This window comes from Maniola jurtina, chromosome Z, assembly GCF_905333055.1.
Source record: "Maniola jurtina chromosome Z, ilManJurt1.1, whole genome shotgun sequence".
Lineage (NCBI taxonomy): Eukaryota > Metazoa > Arthropoda > Insecta > Lepidoptera > Nymphalidae > Maniola > Maniola jurtina.
The window spans coordinates 4043636-4065954 of record NC_060058.1 but is presented as its reverse complement, the minus strand read 5'-3'; the positions used below and the strand labels follow the sequence as shown (position 1 = coordinate 4065954).

General features: G+C 39.0%; 2 protein-coding genes across 3 annotated transcripts in view; both read right to left on the bottom strand.

Moving 5' to 3' along the window:
• The window catches only part of LOC123880761, a 60218-nt gene extending 58699 nt beyond the window's left edge, over positions 1–1519 (bottom strand). Inside the window, exon 1 of one of the 2 annotated variants that reach the window (XM_045929060.1) lies at positions 1410–1519. The gene's annotated coding sequence lies outside the window, so the exon portion shown is untranslated. Of the gene's footprint in view, positions 1–1198 lie in introns of both variants that reach the window. The other variant, XM_045929059.1, reaches the window with a different exon arrangement.
• A 5425-nt stretch (positions 1520–6944) lies between these two features.
• On the bottom strand, positions 6945–20573 carry LOC123880471. Its single transcript, XM_045928612.1, has 8 exons — positions 20345–20573; positions 18834–19013; positions 17881–17966; positions 16888–17058; positions 14326–14469; positions 11952–12092; positions 8715–8837; positions 6945–7811 (listed from the first exon to the last, which is right to left on the bottom strand). Exons 1-8 carry the CDS (start codon positions 20420–20422, stop codon positions 7709–7711), a joined length of 1026 nt encoding a protein of 341 aa, XP_045784568.1. The 5' UTR covers positions 20423–20573; the 3' UTR covers positions 6945–7708.
• Positions 20574–22319: the final 1746 nt, after the last annotated feature.

Below are 22319 nucleotides of genomic sequence, written 5' to 3'. Positions count from 1 at the left end.
GAATGAGTCTAAGTATATGTTCATAGTAGCAATTATATAATCCATAGTAATATGATAAATACGCGGTGTGTCTGTCTGTCTGCATATAGCGTTTCACGACTATAGTTAATCCGTTTTGAGTGAAGGCACAGATATCCCGGGGACGGAAAGGCTTGTTTTGATCTCGGAAAATAAAAGAGTTCCCACAGGATTTTTAATATATTTAAATCCACATGAACAAAGTAGAGAAGAAGATGCGAGTATCATCTACCTACTTAGCTTTGGCATCGACAGAGCTAACTTGCCTACTAGAGACTCATTCTATCCCGGAAAATCGAATACCTATGGTCCTATAGGTACATATTTAACAAGTGTAAATTAAAAATTTATAACACCCCCGACAAGTGTTACAGTAACTAGAAAAGAGCTGATAACTTTCAAACGGCTGAACCGATTTTCTTGTATTATAGCTAAGAACACTCTCGATCAAGCCACCTTTCAAATAAAAAAAAACTAAATTAAAATCGGTTCATTAGTTTAGGAGCTACGATGCCACAGACAGGTACATAGATACACACTTCAAACTTATAACACCCCTATTTTTGGGTCGGGGGTTAAAAACCTAAATCATCGCGGACGAAGTGGCAGGCTTCATCTAGTAAGTATACTATACACGAATATTTTATTATGTAGTTCGCACACATTAGTTACATAGTCGTTATGAGGAAACCATTTATTAAAGGTATTACATCCATGGCTAGATTGAAACTAGGTGATAACTTGCGTAATTCGTTGCAGGTTTACGATGCAAGTGTGGAGAAGTACCTTTATAGGATACCTACTCATGACTCAAGTGCGGTCACTATGTAGAGTCCACAAAAAATGTACCTAATTTGAAATGTGCAAAGACATTAATTAGGCAATTGAAGCAGACGGAAACTAGTTTCGTATAAAAATCATTTTAATCGGAAAATAAGTAGGTACTTATGTCACTGGCGCCTGGCACCTAATAGAATTGTTTTAAGTTATCGAGACTGTTAAAAATACCCACCTATCACTTATTTTATTACTTGCTAGAACTAATACTTGGTACCTACCTATTATTATTATTTCCTAGTAACAGGTAAAGTCTTAATTACATTATTGTCGTCGGAAAATACTGCGTAGATAAGTAGATGATATGAACTGCAATAAATTAAGTCTGTAGCTGCATACATACGTGCTCTGAGTCCTACGCGAGATGCTGTTGCGTTCGGTGCATTCAGGATCGGCTGTGGGGATCGCTCACAGTGGGGAAGACGTATCAAAAACAGGAGGGTACGAATGGATGCGGCCGGCTGTTTATAAACATTGAAACAGTCGCACGGGATGCGATCAATACCGCTCCGGGCGGACTCGAGCCACCGGAGCCACGCCGGTCCCAACCTCACCTGCCGCGCGGAAGAACGGCGTGGGTTCACAGTGCACTGGACCGCGGACGACGGGCAACGATTGCAATGGCGCTAGAGCCGGCTCTACGGAGCGAACGTACTACACGATCGGCTGGCGGCGACCGTATGTGCGCCGCCCTAGCGGTTACGTCACACGGATTTGACAGCTGGCGCACCACGAGCCACGAGGGACGGCGTCGCTTACGGTGCCCGCGCCGCGGCGCCACCGGCAATCGCGGAGCCGAGCGCCGATCGATAAGCAACGCTGCGTGCCCCGTGCTCGCCGCATGCCCGGCCTGCTATCCTGTGCTGGGCAACCGCAACTCGCCGCCCGCTGCGCTGCCTGCTCGCTACCGCCTAGGCCCAACTCCCAAGGCGCTTCCAGACAAACCGGCACATTACAATTCTGCATTTCTTTGCTGGCGTTTGCAGTACACATTTACATAAAGTATTAAGTACTACCATAGTATATACCTGCCTACCTAATTATACTATAAGTACTTAAATATTATAAGAGACCCAGCTGAGAGAAACATATGTTTTTTGATGTAGGGATCCAAGTCACAAAGTCTTCCGGCCAGTCGCTCCCGTCTTCGGCGCCTCGCAATACAGTCAGTGATACGCTTCAGTACTAGCTGATGCCCGGGACTTCGTCCGCGTGGATTTAAGTTTCTCGAAATCCTGTGGGAACTCTGATTTTCCGGGATAAAAAGTAGCCTATGTGCTAAACCAGGATATTATCTATCTCCATCGCAAATTTCAGCCAAATCAGTCAAGTAGTTTTGTGTGAAGGAGTAACAAATATAAACACACACATACACACACTGTCGCCTTTATAATATTAGTGTGATAACAAAACGTAGATACACAACATTATAATAAGAGATACCTTTTTATAATTATGGTTTCATCGAATTAAATACCTGGAAATTACAAAGAAAACAATGCAGGCGCGGAACTCTACCATTGTGGTATCGTATTTCATATTTTCCGTAAAGGATTATAGCGTAGGTTGCATAGGGCAACTTAATGAATCATCAAACTTATGAAAATATGTACGGTATCAAATAGCGGACTTTTATTTCTACTGCGCTGGCATTTCATTCCCTCTGCTTATGTAGGTACTCGTATGTCACAAAACCAAGTACTTAAGTAAGTTTTGTAAGTATACAAAATATTGTTAGTGATAAAATTAATGTTCAATACTGCCAGACACCTTCGGCGGTAATTTTCGCCGGACGATTTAAAGTTCGCAAAAATAATTACATATTTACTCTTACTATACTTACGAAAAAACTTACTATAAAAATTATTAGGCTATAGCCTGAGTCGTAATAATATGATGATACCTACTTTGAAAGTATACACAATCGGCACTGAGACTAAGAAAAGGATGTAGTGTTTTTACGTACTTTAGCAGCTGACTGACTAATTGGCCGTCGTCGGTACAAGCTACTACCTATATGTGTAGCTACGTTAAAAGTAGCCACACATTATAATACTAACCCACTGTTTCGCAGAAAATAAGTAACGTCTGGCGAACCTGGAATCTTCGACCATTGCCTATTAGCAAAATAGAATTAGGTTGAAATCTATAGAACGCACTTAGACTTAGTTTAGAATTAAGTTTCAGTTAAAACGAGACAGATTTATGTCTGCAGTATAACGCTGTCTCGTTTTAACAGTGTCTTAAGTCTGAGTAAAGTCAACGCTCTATAGGTCTCAGCCTTAGTAAAGAGAAATACTTAGATGAAGCATCTATTTTTTTTTTTCTCTAAAAAATCGTCCGTTTTGCTCTACCAAAAATCTTTTAGAAACTCTATGCGTCCATAGGAACTTGAAAAAAATTCTTTTGAGCTTTTATCGCTATCAGTATTTGTATATCGTATCTGACGCAGTGCAGCGGGCTAACTACGTAGATACCAACCTACCTACTCTATACTACGTAGGTAGATATTATAATATACTAATTACTATATTCCACTTTTTTCACCTGGGTCATCATAATGAAGTAAAAATTTTCAAAAGAAAAATAAAACCGACTTCAAAAACCACAAGTAGTAAAAAGTAATAAATAATTTTTAGGTAGGTTAGGTAGGTTAGGTATGAAGTCGAGCGAGCATAATAAAACAAAATTAGAAATCCAAATGTGAAGCTCACCCGACTTCATACCTAGTGTAACTAAACAAAAATTATTTATTATTTTTTAGTACTTGTGGTTTTTGAAGTCGGTTTTATTTTTCTTTTGAATTTTTTTTATTTCACAATTATTAGTGGCCCCACTGTACTATAATATGCTATGCCCAGTTAAAACCCTACTGTTTACTAAGCTATTACACTGATCGCGAGCAATTTGCTCTTATCCATTGAAGAGTTCTGTTCTCCATCTCCGAAGATATTCATCAGATCTTCACCAAATTTACATGGGACCACCTGCACAGTATCCCCTTTCAAACAAAAAAAAATTTCAAATCGGTTCAGGGGTCTTTGAGTAATCGGTGAACACATACATTAAAAAAAAAAAGATTCCGACGAATTGAGAACCTCCTCCTTTTTTGAAGTCAGTTAAAAAGGGGAATCATATCACCTGAAAAATATAGGACATCTTTAAATTTTAAGAATATCCGAAAACACACCCTTTATTGGACAGATTCTGGACTCTGACAGATTTGCTATACGGCAGAAACCTTTGCATGGTATTATGGAGAACTTTCAGACATGCAGGTTAAAGTAAGTGCAAGGTAAGCAAGGCAAGCGCACAACCACGAAAAGTTAAAGGTGCATATGGCCGGGATCGTACGCCTCTCCCGAATCCCGAAATGGAGGCGGACGTCTTAAAGTTTAAACATTAGTGAGGCTATCGCGGCTTAAGTGTATTCAACGAAGTATGTTTCTTAATAGTCGTATTCCTTCATTGCTGAGGGTCGTAACTCCTTTCCAATAATGGCAGGAGTTCTCTTGGGATGTTAATGCGGTAGGTTCCCAGATCCTTCCGCACGTATATGATGAAGTGATAATAAAGGTTTTTGCAAATCGGAAATGACATATAGGTTTACAAAGAAAGTGCAAACCGCAACGGAAGCCACACCAGCGAGAACTGGTTAGATCCTACTGTCCTCATGTTCCTTACATTTTGTCATGTAGCTACCTAAAAAAACCTATTTTGAATGCCGAAACATTTGACAAATAACAACGTTGCTAAGTAACCTATCGCCAGATTACAGATAAGATCAATTACGACCGATAGAAGCATGCACAGTGCCGTAAACGCAAAATACGTCACCAGTTTTCCATTTTTACAACGAATTTAGAAGAAGAATCGAAGGAAGAAAAGAAGTTAACATATAAAGATACCTTTCCAAAGTTGGGTTTTCAAGAAGAATTAATAAAAACAACTAGTAAACGAGAAAATATTTTTATTAATTCATAACATATTTTATACTTCTAACACTTGAAGTTTTTCACAATATTAAAACTAATGCGACAAGTCATTGGTTCCTAAATAATTGTGTAACATTATTTTCTGCCAAGTGAGTTTACGATTAGGGTGTAGTGTTCATTGAAGAAATGACGGTCTTACAACTTTGGCAATGATCTCGGTTTATAATACAGAGTGAGAATGAGTTATTCTGTAACGCTGACTAATAAAATTGAAGTAAGTACTTAGAAATCTTATTAATTCAATGTGTTGTTAAAAAATAAAAGATTCATAAGCTAAATGAGGTCTTTATGTCCTAAATATTGGACCCACTGAAATGGAAATAAACAAGAAGGCTAGAAAAGGCGAGCCATACAAAATGACAATTATTTTTAGTGCCATATTGAAACGCGCCTCCGAGCGTACCAGGAATTAAAATTGACAGTTTGTGCAAATGGTCTTCGTTTTGACACTATGTTGAAAGATGTCTCATCACTAACGTTTAGTTCCTAGGACGCTCACTTGACGATCACTGCTGCTGTTACTTTGCTCCAAAATGGCGAAAATCAAGCGGCAATCGTAAGTCCAGCGTACTAGTATTAATAGAGGTCCGGCTTGGATTATAGAGTAGACCACAGTGAGTAGAGATATCTACTCGTGTGGAGTAAACCTTATAATAAATGTAATATATTTTCAGCGTTGAAATGGATCCAATTCTCACTATACATATATTGTAATATACATGCATTATAGTTTCCAAGCAAAAATAACACATTAAATGAAGTATATACAATTATAAAAAAAATATATATAAAGAGCATCAACATAAAAGTGTAAATACGATTAGGTATTGCACTGTTAATAGGGACTGTTAAGTAGTAAAATCATTAAAAAAAAACAAATTAGAAATTACAATATGCCATTGAATAGATACGTTATGGGTCACAGATTACATAACACTTAGTATACAACTGTAGTCTTATTTACTATTATAATATGCTTCTTGTGCATGGTGGATCAAACAAATAACTTGGCATTAAAAAAACTTTCTGGTCTGTAATAACAGTAAACGGTCATTATTGCTATCAACTGCGCCTTTTAAGTTTATGGTTTAAATATTTCATTCATTAGTAATATTTTATCTAATTAGCTGTCACATTAATTAATCTATATCATGCGACAGATTGAGATGGCAATCGGGGTATGAGGCGGGGGGGACCCGCACGTCATTCGCGCGGGGTTTGTGCGCCCCCCCCCCCCCTCCCCGTAAGGCTCGTGCGTTTTATATTGTGTGTTGAGATAACAAAACATGAAGGTTCAGAGACTCAACAACAACTGTACAAAGTTTCAACTCAATCGATAACCGATGCGCGAAAATATGGGTATGGGATAACGAACGAATACGCGTTTATATATGCGCTCGGTTTCAATATTAAATATTACTTATCTGACGATGCAACTTTATTTGTCAAAAGTTGTGAGATCTTGTTGACAAATTACGTTTGCAAAAGTAAATTATCTACAGATTATCGATAGATTCAATATAGAAATATGACGGTAGATTAGTTTAAAAAAATAACAATACTTCAAACGAAAAGTTTCCAATCATAAAGTATTTAGGTAATATATATTATTTGTTAACTTTAATATAACCGATTACTATTATACTAACCCTTCCATATGTAAGTTTATAGACCGAAGTAAAACAAAAATCACACAGACTTTAAAAGAACTTGATGCATTAGTTTTACACAAAAATCAAAAGGAAATCATTAAATAAATCAATTAAGTAGCAGATTTAGGGGCCTGCAGAGTTCTGTACAACATTCGACATATTAGTTTTACAAAGGCAAGAATATTGTTGTTATTGTGTGAAAACGAAATAAGTCCAACGCAGACCACGAATTCTAGTTGATCATAATATAGTGCATACATTTTAAAAAAAGTCTCGCAAAAAAAATTGGTTGTCTGTAAAGTCGGTTTACTGAATAGTTGAACGTGACAACAAAGGCCGATTGTGCTTCTTTGTCGCTCGTTCCGCGCTCTCGCTTGCACTTCAAGCCTTACATGGAACGCCTCAGAGCGAGGTAACGCCGCATGAGTCGTTTTTTCGTGCGTGCAGCCGGCTCTATCGAATTATAAGACGTTGTCACGTCAAAAAAGTCATGGCAAAAGTGCAATATGCAAATACGGCAAGTACTTTCTAAAATGTATGCATTATATCGCTTTATTCCAGACAGTTAGCACTTTTGTTAATTAATGAGTGTCAATGGCCGATTTTCGGCTAAGCTACACAAACGCATGTTGACTCGTTTGTTTACGAAAAAATTAACAAATGCTGGATCGAAAGGTGGGAATCGGTCATACTTGCACTCATTTTCAAAGAATCGCTTTCTTGTGAAACGTTAGCGTCAAAGAAATAACTGTCGAAGCGATAAGGGCTTGTACACAAAACTGCGATGCGACCTGCGATGATTCCTTCGAATTGATTCGCATCAAATTCGAAGGAATGGTCACCTTATCGTGGAAGGGAGACGACGCCTTGCCGCACGAAATCGCATCGCAGCAATTCGTGTCGCAACTTTTTGCGTTGCGAATTCGCATTGCGTCGCATCGCAGTTTTGTGTACATTCCCTAATAATCAGTTGTCTGCGCTAAACGGAAAGGATTAAGCTGGGCGTGCACTGGCTACTTTAGCATGAGTGATCGCTTATTTTTAGCAGCTTCGAGAAGCTCAGGAGCATCTGAAGTCCGAACATATTATTAGCTTTCATAATCGCCGGGAAGAAGCTTGAGCTCCTTTCTCATTAGCTTCAGTTGCTCGATGGTATACTTAGTAGCCAATGTGAGCTCAGCCGTTATAGAGAAGTAGTTTGTGGTATTAATACACCTTTAATTGGTTCTTATCGTCGAAGCCCGCCGAATGGCCTGCGTTGCGGACTATGAAGGAGTTGCCGTCAAAATGCATGCGCCTCTCCCCGCGCCTGCCAACAATGGGTACCCTCATTTATAATGCACTCGGCAATATGACGAGTGAAATTCAAAGTTTTCCCTCAGAGATTGCAAAGTTCATTGTACTGACGAGTGACGAGTTCGCTACTCACTTTTACTGGTGTTTTAACTACGTCGTAGGTTGAAAGGGTGCAAACTACACAACTCTAAATAGATACTAACGAGTAAGTGAGGACCACACGGGAAAAACAAGTAATATCAGTTAAAATCACAACATAAAAACATAATTTCATTCGAAAGTAAAGCAGAGAAATAAAGCACGCAACAAAAAACTATTTCAAGGCTCACTTCGCTCTCACGTAATTTTAATAGTTTGACAGAGTAGAGTTTGCCTAGAGTTGACCTAGATCCATTTGATTTGGCCCAATGTTAAGATATTATCGTGACTTCTGCAAACCATTTTGATTTATTGTCAAAAACAGTAACCATAGAGTAACTTAAGGACTTTAGGAACTAAAAAATTTGCAATGCCAAATTGGCTTTTGGAAAAACCAATAGATATTTTTTGACAAAAATAGAACACAAGTTAATTGTAATTACTCGATTGTCAAGACAGTGAGACCTCCCTCGGAGAAAATAACATTATTAAGAGACACACTTGCAGCAAGAATAAACTGATAAATTGAACGACAAGCTGGGAACAAATTCCGATACAGAACAAACCAATTATGATAGAAATAAGGCAATTGTAGCGCAGTTCACGACAGTCAGGGAATTTCTAACAAGCGTCACTGACAGGCGTCAAATGTTAGTACATTTGACGCAGGTAACTCGAAGCTATTTTTGACGTGAAATATGTAATTATATTTCACGTCCCCAGAGCCTAATATTTGATATATCGTCGATTCAGGATATAGGATATACTTGTCACTCACCTAACAAACAGGTGCTGAGTCTGTCCGAGAGAGGCCGTGCAGTGCAGGAAGGGGCTGGTGATAGACGCCGAGCCATTGCTGGGGCTCGTGCGGAGCTGGTACTTGTGACTGCAGCGATGGACCCTACCAGCAACGAACAATTAGGCCCGGTACCCACGGAGCGAAGTAGAAATGTGTTTACATCATCTATCAATAATGTGGTCTACATTATTGATAGATGATGTGAAAAAATTAATAAAGAAGAAGAAAAAAATCACGTGATATGTCAATAGTCTCACGCCCTTTTTTTAAATTCAGATACAAGTTAGCCCTTGACCGCAATCTCAACTGGTGGTAAGTGATGGTGCAGTCTAAGATGGAAACGGGCAAACCTGGAAGGGTATGGCAGTTTTTCATTAAACCCATACTCCTTTGGTTTCTACACAGCATCGTACCGGCTAAATCGTTTGGCGGCACGGCTTTTGACGGTAGGGTGGTAACTAGCCACGACCGAAGTCTCCCACCAGAATGTTTTGAAATCGTGAATATTTTGTTTGAAAGAAGGCATCTTCCAAGACCATTAGCCATTGTGAGTTACATCATACAGCAAGGCAATCACATGTGATTAGAATCAATTAATGTCCTAGCTGCCAAAATAGGACCAACGTGATCACTTGACCAAAAAGAGTTCCTACAATCGTAAAATTCAAATTCTGCATTGCCAAATAAGAAATTGCTTTATTGTTATAAAACCTTCGACTAGGTAGGTACTGTTCGTACTATCAAAGTACCGATTCGTATTTTAGACACTCGTTTTAATTATTATCACACTAATATTATAAAGGCGAAAGTTTGTATGTGTGTGTTTGTTACTCCTTCACGCAAAAACCACTGGACGAATTTGGCTGAAATTTGGAATGGAGATAGATAATATCCTGGATTAGCACATAAGCTACTTTTTATCCCGGAAAATCAAAGAGTTCCCACGGGATTTCGAAAAACCTAAATCCACGCGGGCGAAGTCGCGGGCATCGGCTAGTTTCTAGAATAAAACAAAGTCAAGATTCACTTTTGCCTGTGGATTTTCTTAACTTCCACATTTCAATGCCATTTTTATCATCGATTTACGAAAAAGGTTTAGACGTACGAGGACATTTAGACGACATATTGTGTCATATTCAACCTCAATGCAGTGAGTAAAGGTTGAACATGACACAGGTCATCCAAATAGTTCCCTAAAAAGCCCCTTTCTCGACTGTGAATTCCAGTGCTATAGTATATAGAATAGCTAAACCAATAGTGCCAAGCCAGGATGAGTACGTACTTATATTTTTTTATACTTAGAAGATCCTATAAAGGAAGTAAATACTTCGTAAACTGGGCATTGAATAGAAATCACACTAATATTATAAAGGAGAAAGTTTGTGTGTGTGTTTGTTACTCCTTCACGCAAAAACTACTGAACGGATTTGGCTGAAATTTAGAATGGACATAGATTATACCCTGGATTAGCACATAGGCTACTTTTTATCCCGGAAAATCAAAGAGTTCCCACGGGAATTTTAAAAAACCTACATCCACGCGAACGAAGTCGCGGGTATCAGCTAGTGCTGAATGCTCAATGCACTGATTGTGAAACCTCCAGAAACGCAAAATTTTGTTATTTATAAAAGCGACCAAGTGAATTAATAGGGATGGCTAAACATAATTGCAATTTTTTCTGTCACTAAAGATAAAATAGGGAGCGCTGTATGTCTATCCAAACCCACCCCAATTTACAAACCTCCTGACAATATTGTGTTGTACGATAAATAGAATGTTGGCCATGAGGTTATTATTTTAATATAGGTCAAGAACTTTTATTCATTCCGAGTTCTGAAGAGCATTCTTTGAATCTATTTAACCAGTTTCAGAACAATTTGATATTAGGCAGGTATAGCAAAGTGTCGTCATCGCGGTATGCAAAATGAGTGGGCCAAGGTACTCTACTAAACTGCGCTCGAATGAACGACAGAATTGACAGTTTTTATTCCTATTACAGCCCGTTCCCACTTGTCGACTGTCGATTTTAATCGGATGTTCCAGTGGTAGAACATTTTGACACAAAATCGGTTTCATACAAGTGTGAATAGTTTCATATAAAAAGTTGTGCCACTGGAATATCCGACTAAAATCCGGGCCAGACAGACGACAAGTGGGAACCGGCTCTTACGAACATCCACTTAGCCTACCTATAGATAGATAATATCGTGTACATCTTTGTGTTTTGTAAGTTATAGGTACTTTCAATATTTATACAGGTGTAACCAGAACGCTAGCAAAAACTTAGCGTTATTTTAATACCACCTCAACACCTCAAAAAAGGAGGAGGTTCTCAATTTGTCGGGATCTTTTTTTTTACGTATGTTCCCCGATTACTCAAAGACCCCTGGACCGATTAGGAATTTTTTTTTTTGTTTGAAAAGGTATACTGTGCAGGTGGTCCTATATAAATTTGGTGAAGATCTGATGAATATCTTCGGAGATGGAGAACAAAACTCCTTAATGGATAAGAGCAAATTGCTCGCGATCAGTGTAATTTAGCTTAGTAAACAGTAGGGTTTTAACTGGGCATAACATATTATAGTACAGTGGGGCCACTAAAAATGTGAAATAAAAAATTTTCAAAAGAAAAATAAAACAGACTAGTTGAAAAACCAAAAACACTAAAATGTAGAAAATAATTTTTGTTCAGCTACACATGTAATATACCTAGGTATGAAGTCGAGCGAGCATATTAAGAAATTTCGAAGTCGGTTTTATTTTTCTTTTGAATTTTTTTTATTGATTTAGTATTTTTCAAACCCACAATGTATAGCTTGCAAAATTCGAATCTAGTGGCCTACTCTTCCTAGTGACCTTCTTGCGCAACGTTCGTTGACCTCTAGCGTCAGTCAATGTTTTATTTGCAATATATTGTGAAATTTTCAAAAAAAAAACAGGATTTATTTCGCATTTTTTTTTGTAATATCTTATCAGTAACCATAAGTATTATCACCTGTCTTCGTTTTCGCTAGCGATCTGGTAGCATCCTGTATATAGGCAGACGTCATTTATAGTAAATGTCACTCGTGATCTCGGAAGGGAAGATCCAGCAAGAAACTCGGCGGTTGCTCTTTTCAAATGTTCAATTTACAATAATGTTTGCCATATTACACATATATTTGTAATATAAAAATTGAGTATATTATTGTAAGCATATTGAGAAGAAAAAATTACCGGACAAGTCCATCAGAGGTCTGGCTGACGCGGACATTGTTGATGATCCAGTTATCGATGCCGTCATCAGTGAGCCAGTACTGCACAGCCTGCAGCAGAGTCAGGGCTTCGTTCACGTACGACGGACCGTGACGAGATTCGCTGCGTACAATGTATCTTCATTATTATGTTAATTTTGTCTCCATTATCTATGGCTACTTTTTAAACCTTTTTGTACACTACAAACTTGGTATTTATACTTTTATCTCAAAAAATTGTTTGGCTATACCCACGAATAACGTAGGACAATACCTATTTGTTGAGTTGCAAGTATAAAAGAAAGAACAACAAGTACAATATGCTTTAATCCGCCAAAACAGACAAATCTTTTTGGTAAAATGAGCACCATGCGATATGCAACGCCAGCCTTCCAAGGTACCCTATGCACTTTTCATTTTTATATTTGTATGGTGGCCATTTTAAAATTCACCATCTTAGTTTTTTTATTGTTAGTTGTTATAGCGGCAATATACCCACTCTGAAAATTTCTACTCTCTACCTATTAGGGTTCATGAGATACAGCCCGTTGATAAACAGACGGATGGACAACGGAGGCTGAGCGAGGCCCGTTGGCACCCTTCGAGTACGGAACCCTAAAAAGAAAGCAACCAAGCAATATGCACCATTATCACCAAGCAAGGGGGTAAAATAGAAAAAGTAGGCTTTACAAAGAAGCAGGTTATAATTTGGCAATTTTATTGGTACATAATACCTAATGAGAAAATATTATGTATACATACGTATATCAGAACTCACACACCACTTTGGCTGTGTCAACTTTCATGTCAAAAGTAAGGCTTACCCTTAGATAAAATACTAAAATCCGACTTTTGACAGTTGATTCAGAGCAAAACTGGCGAATGAGCTCCCAAAATGTTATGCACATGTACCTACTTATTGAATTCTGTCCTACCTATGAAAGAATGTTAACTTGAATTTTTAAGACGCTGCAAAAACTGAATGGAAATGAAAATCACAAATCCATGTTGCATTTAAACGAAGCGGTTGAACACAATAGCTGTAGAAACACTTAGAATGCGAGCGCGGCTCAGAGTCGGGGCAAACACTCGCGGCGATGAAAACTCTTTGTAGCCTCGTTCAGGCGCCAGAGCCTCGAGCCGCTGGCAATTGTGAAATTATAGCTGTACAAAGTTTAGCCACTCGATTGCGATTTTATTCAGGGCTTCCATATAATTCAGATTTTGATTGCAGTTTGACCAGGTACATAGGCTGCACTAAAAGTATCGGGAATGGAATATTTCCACTGTCCCTGTCATATTAAAATCTTTTCAATTGAAAACTCCTTGGTTTTAAAAATCGAATACCATTTATTTATTTAAAAAAAGATTCTCGGTCTTGTCACAAGGTCTTGTCAAACTTGTTTAGTCGTTGAGAAAATGGAATTGACTCGAGAAAATTCTAGAGCGATGATTTATTATGACTTTCGAAGTGGTTTAACACAAAAATAGTGTGTTGACCGGATGATTTCTGCATTTGGTGATGAAGCCCCATCCAAAATCACAATTTATCGCTGGTTTGCTGAATTTCAACGTGGACGTGTCAAGCTCAGTGATGATCTCCGTCAAGGTCGTCCAAAAACTGCAGTCACCCAAGAAAACGTTGATGCTGTGCGTAAGCTGATTGAGGAAGATCGACATGTGACATACCGCGAAATTCAGGCAACTTTAGACATTGGCATGAGTCAAATACAAATATTCTTGCATGAACAATTAGGTGTAAAAAAGTTGTTTTCCCGATGGATACCGCATTTGCTCTGTGAAGAGCAAAAAGCGGCTCGCGTTACTTGGTGCGTCAGAACTCTCGAAAGATTCCACGCAGGATCACATTCAAATAATACATTGCGTGGTCAGAGATTTTCATCACCTGAAGAAGCTGTGGACGCCTACAAAACGGCCATTTTGAAGACCCCAACTTCCGAATGGAATGGTTGCTTCAATGATTGGTTCCATCGTATGGAAAAATGTGTCAAATTTCGCGGAGAATACTTCGAAAAGCAATAAATACATTTTTAAATAGTAATGTTGTGTCACTTCCTTGATTCCCGAAATTTTCAGTACCCGAAGTGAGTCAACGGGACTATTACTAAGCCTCCGCTGTCCGTCCGTCTGTACATCCATCTTCTGTCAGCGGGCTGTATGGGGGAAGGTGGGGGGGGTTGGGGGTGTCTTCCAACGCTACGCTTTCTGGTGCAAGATTACTATTCTAGGACCTTGAGACTCCGACGTCTATCGTTTTTTGAACGTAACATGATGTCTCAGCACAATAAATATCATTGCATCACATTATGTTTTATCAAAAGAACTATCAAACTCACTTGTAGAAGACGTTGAGCGTGAAGTCCTGGCTCATGTCGAGGAAGGTATCCGTGGTGGTGCGCGTGCCGGCAGCGTCCACCAAGTACACCAATGCGCATTGCTCTGCGGTGAACGAGACTCCCTTGTACCACATCTTGGCATACCTTTCAACATTGTTACTCATTACAATAGAATAGAATGGATTTTTATTCAAGTAGAAGTGCTTTTGAAAGCCGATTCACACCAAGCACGTACACGTGACACGAGCGTAGTGACGCGCGTGAATCCGTAGACATAACTGCACGCATTACGTCTACGCGAACGTTCACGCCACGCAAACGGTATGCCATGTCTCATACAGTTCCATACATTACAACGCAATGGTACGCGCTACGTCTACGCTTACGCGACGCATACGCGGCCTGTGTGTCCGGCGCTTGAATCGTCAAAATAATTTACCACTGGTTCGAAATGCCGTCCTACCGAGAAGAACCAGCAAGAAACTCGGTGGTTGCTCTTTTCCTGTACCTAATTCATGTCATGTACAGTACCTAATTCATGGTTAGAATAGTGTTTTAACCGAATTCAAAAAGGAGAACAGATTTTACGCAATTAATTGACAAAAAGCCTCAATAGCTCAACGGCTATATTAAGAGCGGACTGAAACCCGAAAGGTCGGCGGTTCAAACCCCGCCCGTTGCACTATTGTCGTACCCACTCCTAGCACAAGCTTTACGCTTAGTTGGAGGCGAAAGGGGAATGTTAGTCATGATTCAAATGGCTAATATTCTTTAAAAAAAAATTACTAAGGTAAATGACACTTATACTTAAGAGAGTTTACATTAGTTTTGTCATAAGTTAATCACTCTACTTACGTGAGTAAAACTTACATATGTAATTGCAGCCTATTGATAAATGAGTACTTAGGTAAGTGAATAAACTTAAACTAAGTCAGTATAATAAAACTTTGTAGCCAACGTATAATGTATATTATATTAATTATATCGAACGACAATGCAACTCACTGACGAGGAACTCATATCGTATGCTCACAAAGCGCCAGAGCACAAAGCCACCCTCGGGCACGCCATCCCTTTGACTTTTCATTAAATGAAAACCAATGAGAGCATTCAACTAGAATTCATACAATAGGTACCTACATAATTGTAAAGCGCGATATCCACCGATGCGCGGGTAGGAGAGCAGATGTTTCATAGACATATATAGATAGGATATTTTTATTCACACATCTCCGCTCCGCTTAGCTTAACTCTTACATTGGCACAGTTAAGCCAAAGAATAGAATAGATGTCTCATTTTCCTGTTCGTTGGTAAAAAACTCTGCCCGCTGCACTCCTCTCATCTCCTCTCATTTACTCTATCTTCACTTTGGTGGATCATCAAAGCGTCTTCCTATCTCTATTAGCCATTATAAAAGATCAAACTTTTGTACAGATAAGCTAAAAAATATTCACGCTTCGGTTTGGACAACCTAGCTAAAATCAGCCGCTTCAGTTGCTGAAAATAAATCAGTAGGCGTCCAGCCTAAGAGTGCAAAGAGAGTGGCGAGTGCAAGCGGCGCGGGCGGTGGAAGCGGAAAACGCATATTCTACTCGTGAACACAGTAGTTTGCGGGGCGTTTCAGCATAAACGTCTTGTCTGAATTTCCGGAAACAGATTCGTTCTTTAGGTGGGCTATTTTTTTAGATAATATTGAACAATACACTAGTTGAATTGTTGATAAGTTCAAATATAATTTCGTTCCAGTGTGCGTTCGTAACACGACACTAATGAAATCTTTTGTAATTATCGATATGATGGACGAACGGAAAACATAAATTGACTTGCGATCACCCGCTCCGCCCGTGGCACCCGGAGTCTCGCTGCGTTTTCCGCCCACCCGCCCGCTTGCACTCTGCGCACGCATAATGAGACTATGAAGAAGAAAGAAAGAAAATTTATTTATTTATCTTGTGCAATGAATGAGTAAATAATGAGTACAACAAAAAAAAAACAAAACTGAATGAGTAAACAATAACAAGTGTAAACAAACTTAGGTTAGTAATGGGTTAGTGCGTTAATGTTACTATGCGTTTGTGATTCCTGCTATAGCGGATTCCGCTGGCCGCCCCGCTCGCACTCTGCTTGCACACTAACAAAGCGTCGCACCTCAGCTGCAACACAATATCGGGTGTCGCGTCGCGGAAAAAACCAATTTAAAATGTTCGCTCCATGGCTCCATGTGACGTTTTAATTTTTCAACACCTTTGTGCACTCCTGTGTCTATACTGTAGTTTCGGTCGGTTGACATGATTTAATTAAAATTTAAAATTTACGCTTCATATTAATAGTACCTTTAGTACCTGTGTATATCGACGGTCGGGGGTTCGATCGCGAGTTCTAACTATTCGGAGTATTGTGCGTTTTAAGTAATTAAATATCTTTTTAACCGACTTCGAAAAAAGGAGGAGGTTCTCTATTCGTCGGAATCTTTTTTTTTTTTTACCGATCGAACTCCCGGCCTCCTGAATAGAAGATCGACGTCTTATTATATCACCGTTCCATAGTAGGTAGGCACTTACTTATTATTTCCCTGCTGGTGGCGCGCCTGTATCTCAACGCGCGAGCCGTACTGGTAAACTCTTCCGTTCGGATGGATCAGAGCTGCCGAAGCACCAGAACGCGACAGCGCAAGGATTATGTTGTTCTTGGCGTTGGTCAGGCGTACCGCTCCATCTATGGTCATATCCACCCTGAAATTATAGCATTACATATGTCTACCTCTCTCTTCTTCAACACTTCAGACCTACCGTACCTGGCCGTACCTCTGGTGGACCACCTGTTTCACGGTCCGGTTATGATCGTTTCCCAATATGACCACTTACCGATATAACCATTTCGTGTTACTTTTGTCCATTTCCCCGTTTTACTACATTCCGGTATGGCCACTTCTCCATATTACATTCCTCTTTCATTTCCAGTATCATATTACCACTTCTCGAAATCGCCACTTATATTTTTACACATTTAAAAATTCAAATCTCATTTTTAGATTTATATTTTAGCAATGTTATTTCAGTGTTTTTATTTTACCCTTGATCCAAAAAAAGGGGGTGCTATAAGTTTAACATGTCCATGTGTCTGTGTATGGCATCGTAGCTCCTAAACAGATGAACCGATTTTGATTTCCGACAGAGAGATCCGGAGAGAGATCATGCGCAGATCGATGGCTTTACGTGTTCTCCGAGGCACATCGCCAACTTCCTAACTCCACGCTATTACCTATTACTGAGATTTTTTAGTAGAAACCCCAATCTCTATTTTTTTTATTTTTTATTTTTTGTCCGACCCGGGAATCTAACCCAGTCGTAATACGCAGTCGAACATTCTAACCATTTTGCCAACGAGACAGTTATTGATTACACCGAAAAGTGGTCGTATCTGGAAATAAATGTATCGGAAAGTGGTCATATCGAGAAGTGGTCATAAGGACCGAAAAGTTTCTAGTTTAATATTCTCTGATACATATACATTTCTTTAAAATAAATAATAATTGGTTAAATTTTTATACGAACTTTACTCGATCTCTCAGCCGCATGCAGACAGTACCATGGGGTGTCACGGAAACATTATAGGCTGCACCTCCAATCCCATCTGTTACCTTATGGCAAAGGAAATTTCAATTACCAATATTGAACCCAACAGGCGATAAGAACTATGTGGAGTGATACAGCAAAAGCCTACGGCGGCCTTTTCAGTCTACCACAGAGAGGCGAGACTCTCCTGAACCTAGGTAGGTACCTAATAGGTATATGTATATGTCGCAGCGAAATGGCATAAATGACAGATAACAAAGAGATACTATAAGGGTTCCGTTTTTCCTTTTGAAGTACGGATCCCTAAAAACAGCTCCTTCTATTTAGACGAAAGCACTTTACAAGTCATCTGCGCGTAGGAAACGCACCGAGAGCGTGTGCATGCTTAAGTAGCAAACTAGTAAGCATCATAGTTCCTAAGATGTGACTGATCCTTTAACACCTTCAAAATAATTCCTGCTTATTTCTTCTCCACTAGGTACCCACATGCTTTTTAGGTACTTATCCATAATAATACTATAAATGCGAAGTGTGGCTGTATGTCTGTCTATCTGACTTTGAAAGGTAGAATGACAGCTTCCCGTGGACGTACATAGGTACTATACAGGCTAATTTTTAACCCATTGCCTACCATTGGCACTGGTATGTGTATTCAGTTTATATCCCATTGCCCCGAACCGAAATATCAAAGAGTTCCCGCAGGATTTTTAAAAAACTAAATCCATGAGTACGAAGTCGCGGACATCAACTAGTAATATAAAGCAACGATGGATCCTATAGGTACCTACTTATCGATACAATAGTAATACGTAGATACTAGGAAGGTCCTTCTGCCAATTAAAATCGTCGAAATGTGTTAAATGTACAGAAATTGTCCAGTTAGTTTTTTTTTACAGTAAATAGGCTGTTTGATTATTATTATAGGTACAAACCTCCAATTCCCGCCAAGTGTCAGCATGGAAAATGTCATCGCCAGGATAAAAGTGGGCCTTCCGTTGCAAGGGAGCCCTCCACGGGGGCTGCCAGCCGGCTGCGCCTACGAGTTCGGCTTGCCCAAGACCGCCTTCAAGGAACTTGCTGTAGTCTTGAAAAGTGGATAAGCTTGACTCCTCCTGAAATATTTTCCTCTTTAATTTTAAAGTACCTAACTTCCTATCTATATTTATATCTGCCAGGCATCGTCAAGGTCTGCGTCCATACGAAGTCTAAATTCCTCGAACACGTACGAAGCGATTTGCTTCCTCTTTTCTAATCCGAACCGCTAGGATATGGAACGCCCTTCCGGCATCAGTTTTCCATTCCACCTATAATATGGGTACCTTCAAGTCAAGAGTGAATAGGCAACTTCTAGGCAAGCGCGCTCCATCTTAGGCTGCATCATCACTTGCTAGCAGGTCTGATTGCAGCCAAGCGCTAGTCTATATAATTAAAAATAAAAAACCATACCATAGATAGTGAATCTCATTATATACCCCTGTATGACGGTATTCCCCTTGGGTAGGTACCTATTAAATGCCTAATAACGCCGAGGATCATTATCATGTCGCAGTCTAAATAAATAATGAACTCTCGTTTATTTATTCTTTCATTATTACTCTATTTTTAAACAATTAAAAAAAATAACGGAAACAATAAACATTAAAATAACAGAAACAACAAAAAGTAAAATAATATGAGCAAATAAATAAATTACATTATGATGATAGCAATTATTTATTACTAGCTGATACCCGCGACTTCGTTCGCGTAGATGTAGGTTTTTTAAAATACCCTTGGGAACTCTTTGATTTTCCGGGATAAAAAGTAGCCTATGTGCTAATCCAGGGTATAATCTATCTCCATTCTAAATTGCAGCCCAATCCGTCCAGTAGTTTTTGCGTGAAGGAGTAACAAACATACACACACACACACACACACACAGACACACACACACACACACACACACACACACACACACACACACACACACACACACACACACACACACACACGCACACACACATACAAGCTTTCTCCTTTATAATATTAGTGTGAAGTGTGATGTGATGACTTTTGTCTACCTACCTAACATTTAAAAAACATTTAATACCATGATAACTTAGGGCCGGCGTACATGTGGCGGAGCGCAGCGCAGAGCATGCCCGCGAAGTTTTCTAATCGCGTGACACATTACGCGAATTTCTACCAGAGAATGCGCGAGCACGATATAATTTGCAAAAGTACATCGATGGCAAAAGTCTATTGACTTTGTCAATGATGATGACATAAGATTCAAGCGTACTTTTGCGGACGGAATTGTACGGGAAAGGCTATATACATCGATGGCACGGATGCACAATTGATTATTTTGACTGTGAAAAATGCTCTGCACTGCGCTCCGCCATATTATGCGCGCTGGTCCTTACAGCACCTTTTTAATATTCATGTTGAATCTAGAACCTACCTGATTAAAAGAATGGGCTGTATAGACGCTCCGAGGCCGTACCGCCATCACCTCTTTTCTAAGATCCGCATTAGCCATTATAAAGTTCCTCAGTTGGTCTTCAACACAAATCTATTAAATTCACGGTTTTAACGACTATTAGCATTGGCAAATACTATAATATAATACAAATCATGCTTCACAGACACGGCTGGGAACTAAAAGAAATAATTTGTCACCAATTAGTGATTTGTCATATCTTTATGATTCTAAATTTAAAAACACTTTCTTAATTTTTCCTTAGCGATGATTGTTAGTCACCAGTGGCAAACAAATTGGCAGTCAGTGACGACCACGGGATGTGGGGACTGCCGACGGAAGTGAAAACTAAATAACTCAAAATTAAAAAAACCTCCAACACAAAAACCTCTATAAGAAAACTAGAAAAGAGCTGATAACTTTCAAACGGCTGAACCGATTTTCTTCAAATTACAGCTAAGAATACTCTCAATCAAGCCACCACAAAAAAAAACTAAATTAAAATCGGTTCATTCGTTTAGGAGCTACGATGCCACAGACAGATTTTTTTTTTATTCACTATAGGTAAGCGCTTGACCACAATCACACCTGATGGAAAGTGATGATGTGGTCTAAGATGGGACACGTTTACCTAGAAGGTGCCTATTCACTCTTGTTTCAAAGATACCCGGATTGTAATTGGTAGGAAACACAGATCGCGGAAGAGTATTCCAAACCTTAGCCATGCGTATGAGGAATGAAGACGCAAAACGTTTCGTGCGTGTAAATGGAATGATGGAATGGACATATACACAGATACAGACGTCGAACTTATAGCACCCCTCTTTTTGGGTCAGGGATTAAAAATCAACTTTTTCGACAAATTACTATTAAAAATTATAACTATAGAGAATTTTTAAGCATAAATAGAGTAAGAGTAGTTCTATTTTTTGGAGTCGGTGCCAATTACACATAATATACACTTCACATTATTTGTGATTCCACATTGGCACCGATTGAAAGTTTATTAAACAACTAATTGACCCGCCCCAGCTTCGCACAGGCAGCCTACCTATTAAATGTGTTGCATGATGAAGTATACTTTCCACTAAGCTAATAATATACTGATCGCGATCTTTTTGCTGTTACTCGTTGAGGAGTTCCATCCTCTATTTCCGGAACTGTTCATCAAATCTTCACCAAACTTACATGGTACCAACCTGACAGTGCATCCTTTGTAAAAAAAAAATTGTAAAAATCGCTTCTTTGACGGAGTTATTGAGTGAAATCGATAAAAAGTTTGATCCCGTATCCCGAATAATCCCTAATTTTTTCTGGATAAAAACTACCCTATATATTAACCCGGAGTATCAGCTACCAGTGTACCAAATTTCATTCAAATCCGTTCACTAGTTTTCGCGTGATGTGCGTACAGACAGACAAAAATTACAAAAAAAATGTTTTGGGGATTATATCGATAATAATATTTAATCCGATTAAAATTTTCCAAATAATATATAAAAAGAAAAAAAATCGTCCAGTCCAGTTACAGTTCTAATAAAAGTAAAAGATATAATCGTAGATAGAATCGATAACGTAGATCGAACTACACTAACTGAAAAGTTAGTGTAGTTCTATTATGGCATTCTAATTCCGCCAATGGCAGTATCATCTTCACAGGTTTACACCTACAGTACAAGAGTTACTCACAAATAATTAGTCGATACTATAACTAATTTCTTAAACTGGACCCGTTCAAGTAAAGATTTTCATATAAACCTGTGAGGATGATACTGCCATTGGCGTAATTAAAATTCCATAAGCCTACTTTATCGCAATAATTTACCAAATAAAATTTGAATTTCGCGGGCACACCCGTGTGCCCGCGAACACACCTTAGAACAGTTTCCTTGTGAAACGATATTGGATTGCCGTATATCATACGATAATGAAAAACCTACCTAACCCTATGCCGTAT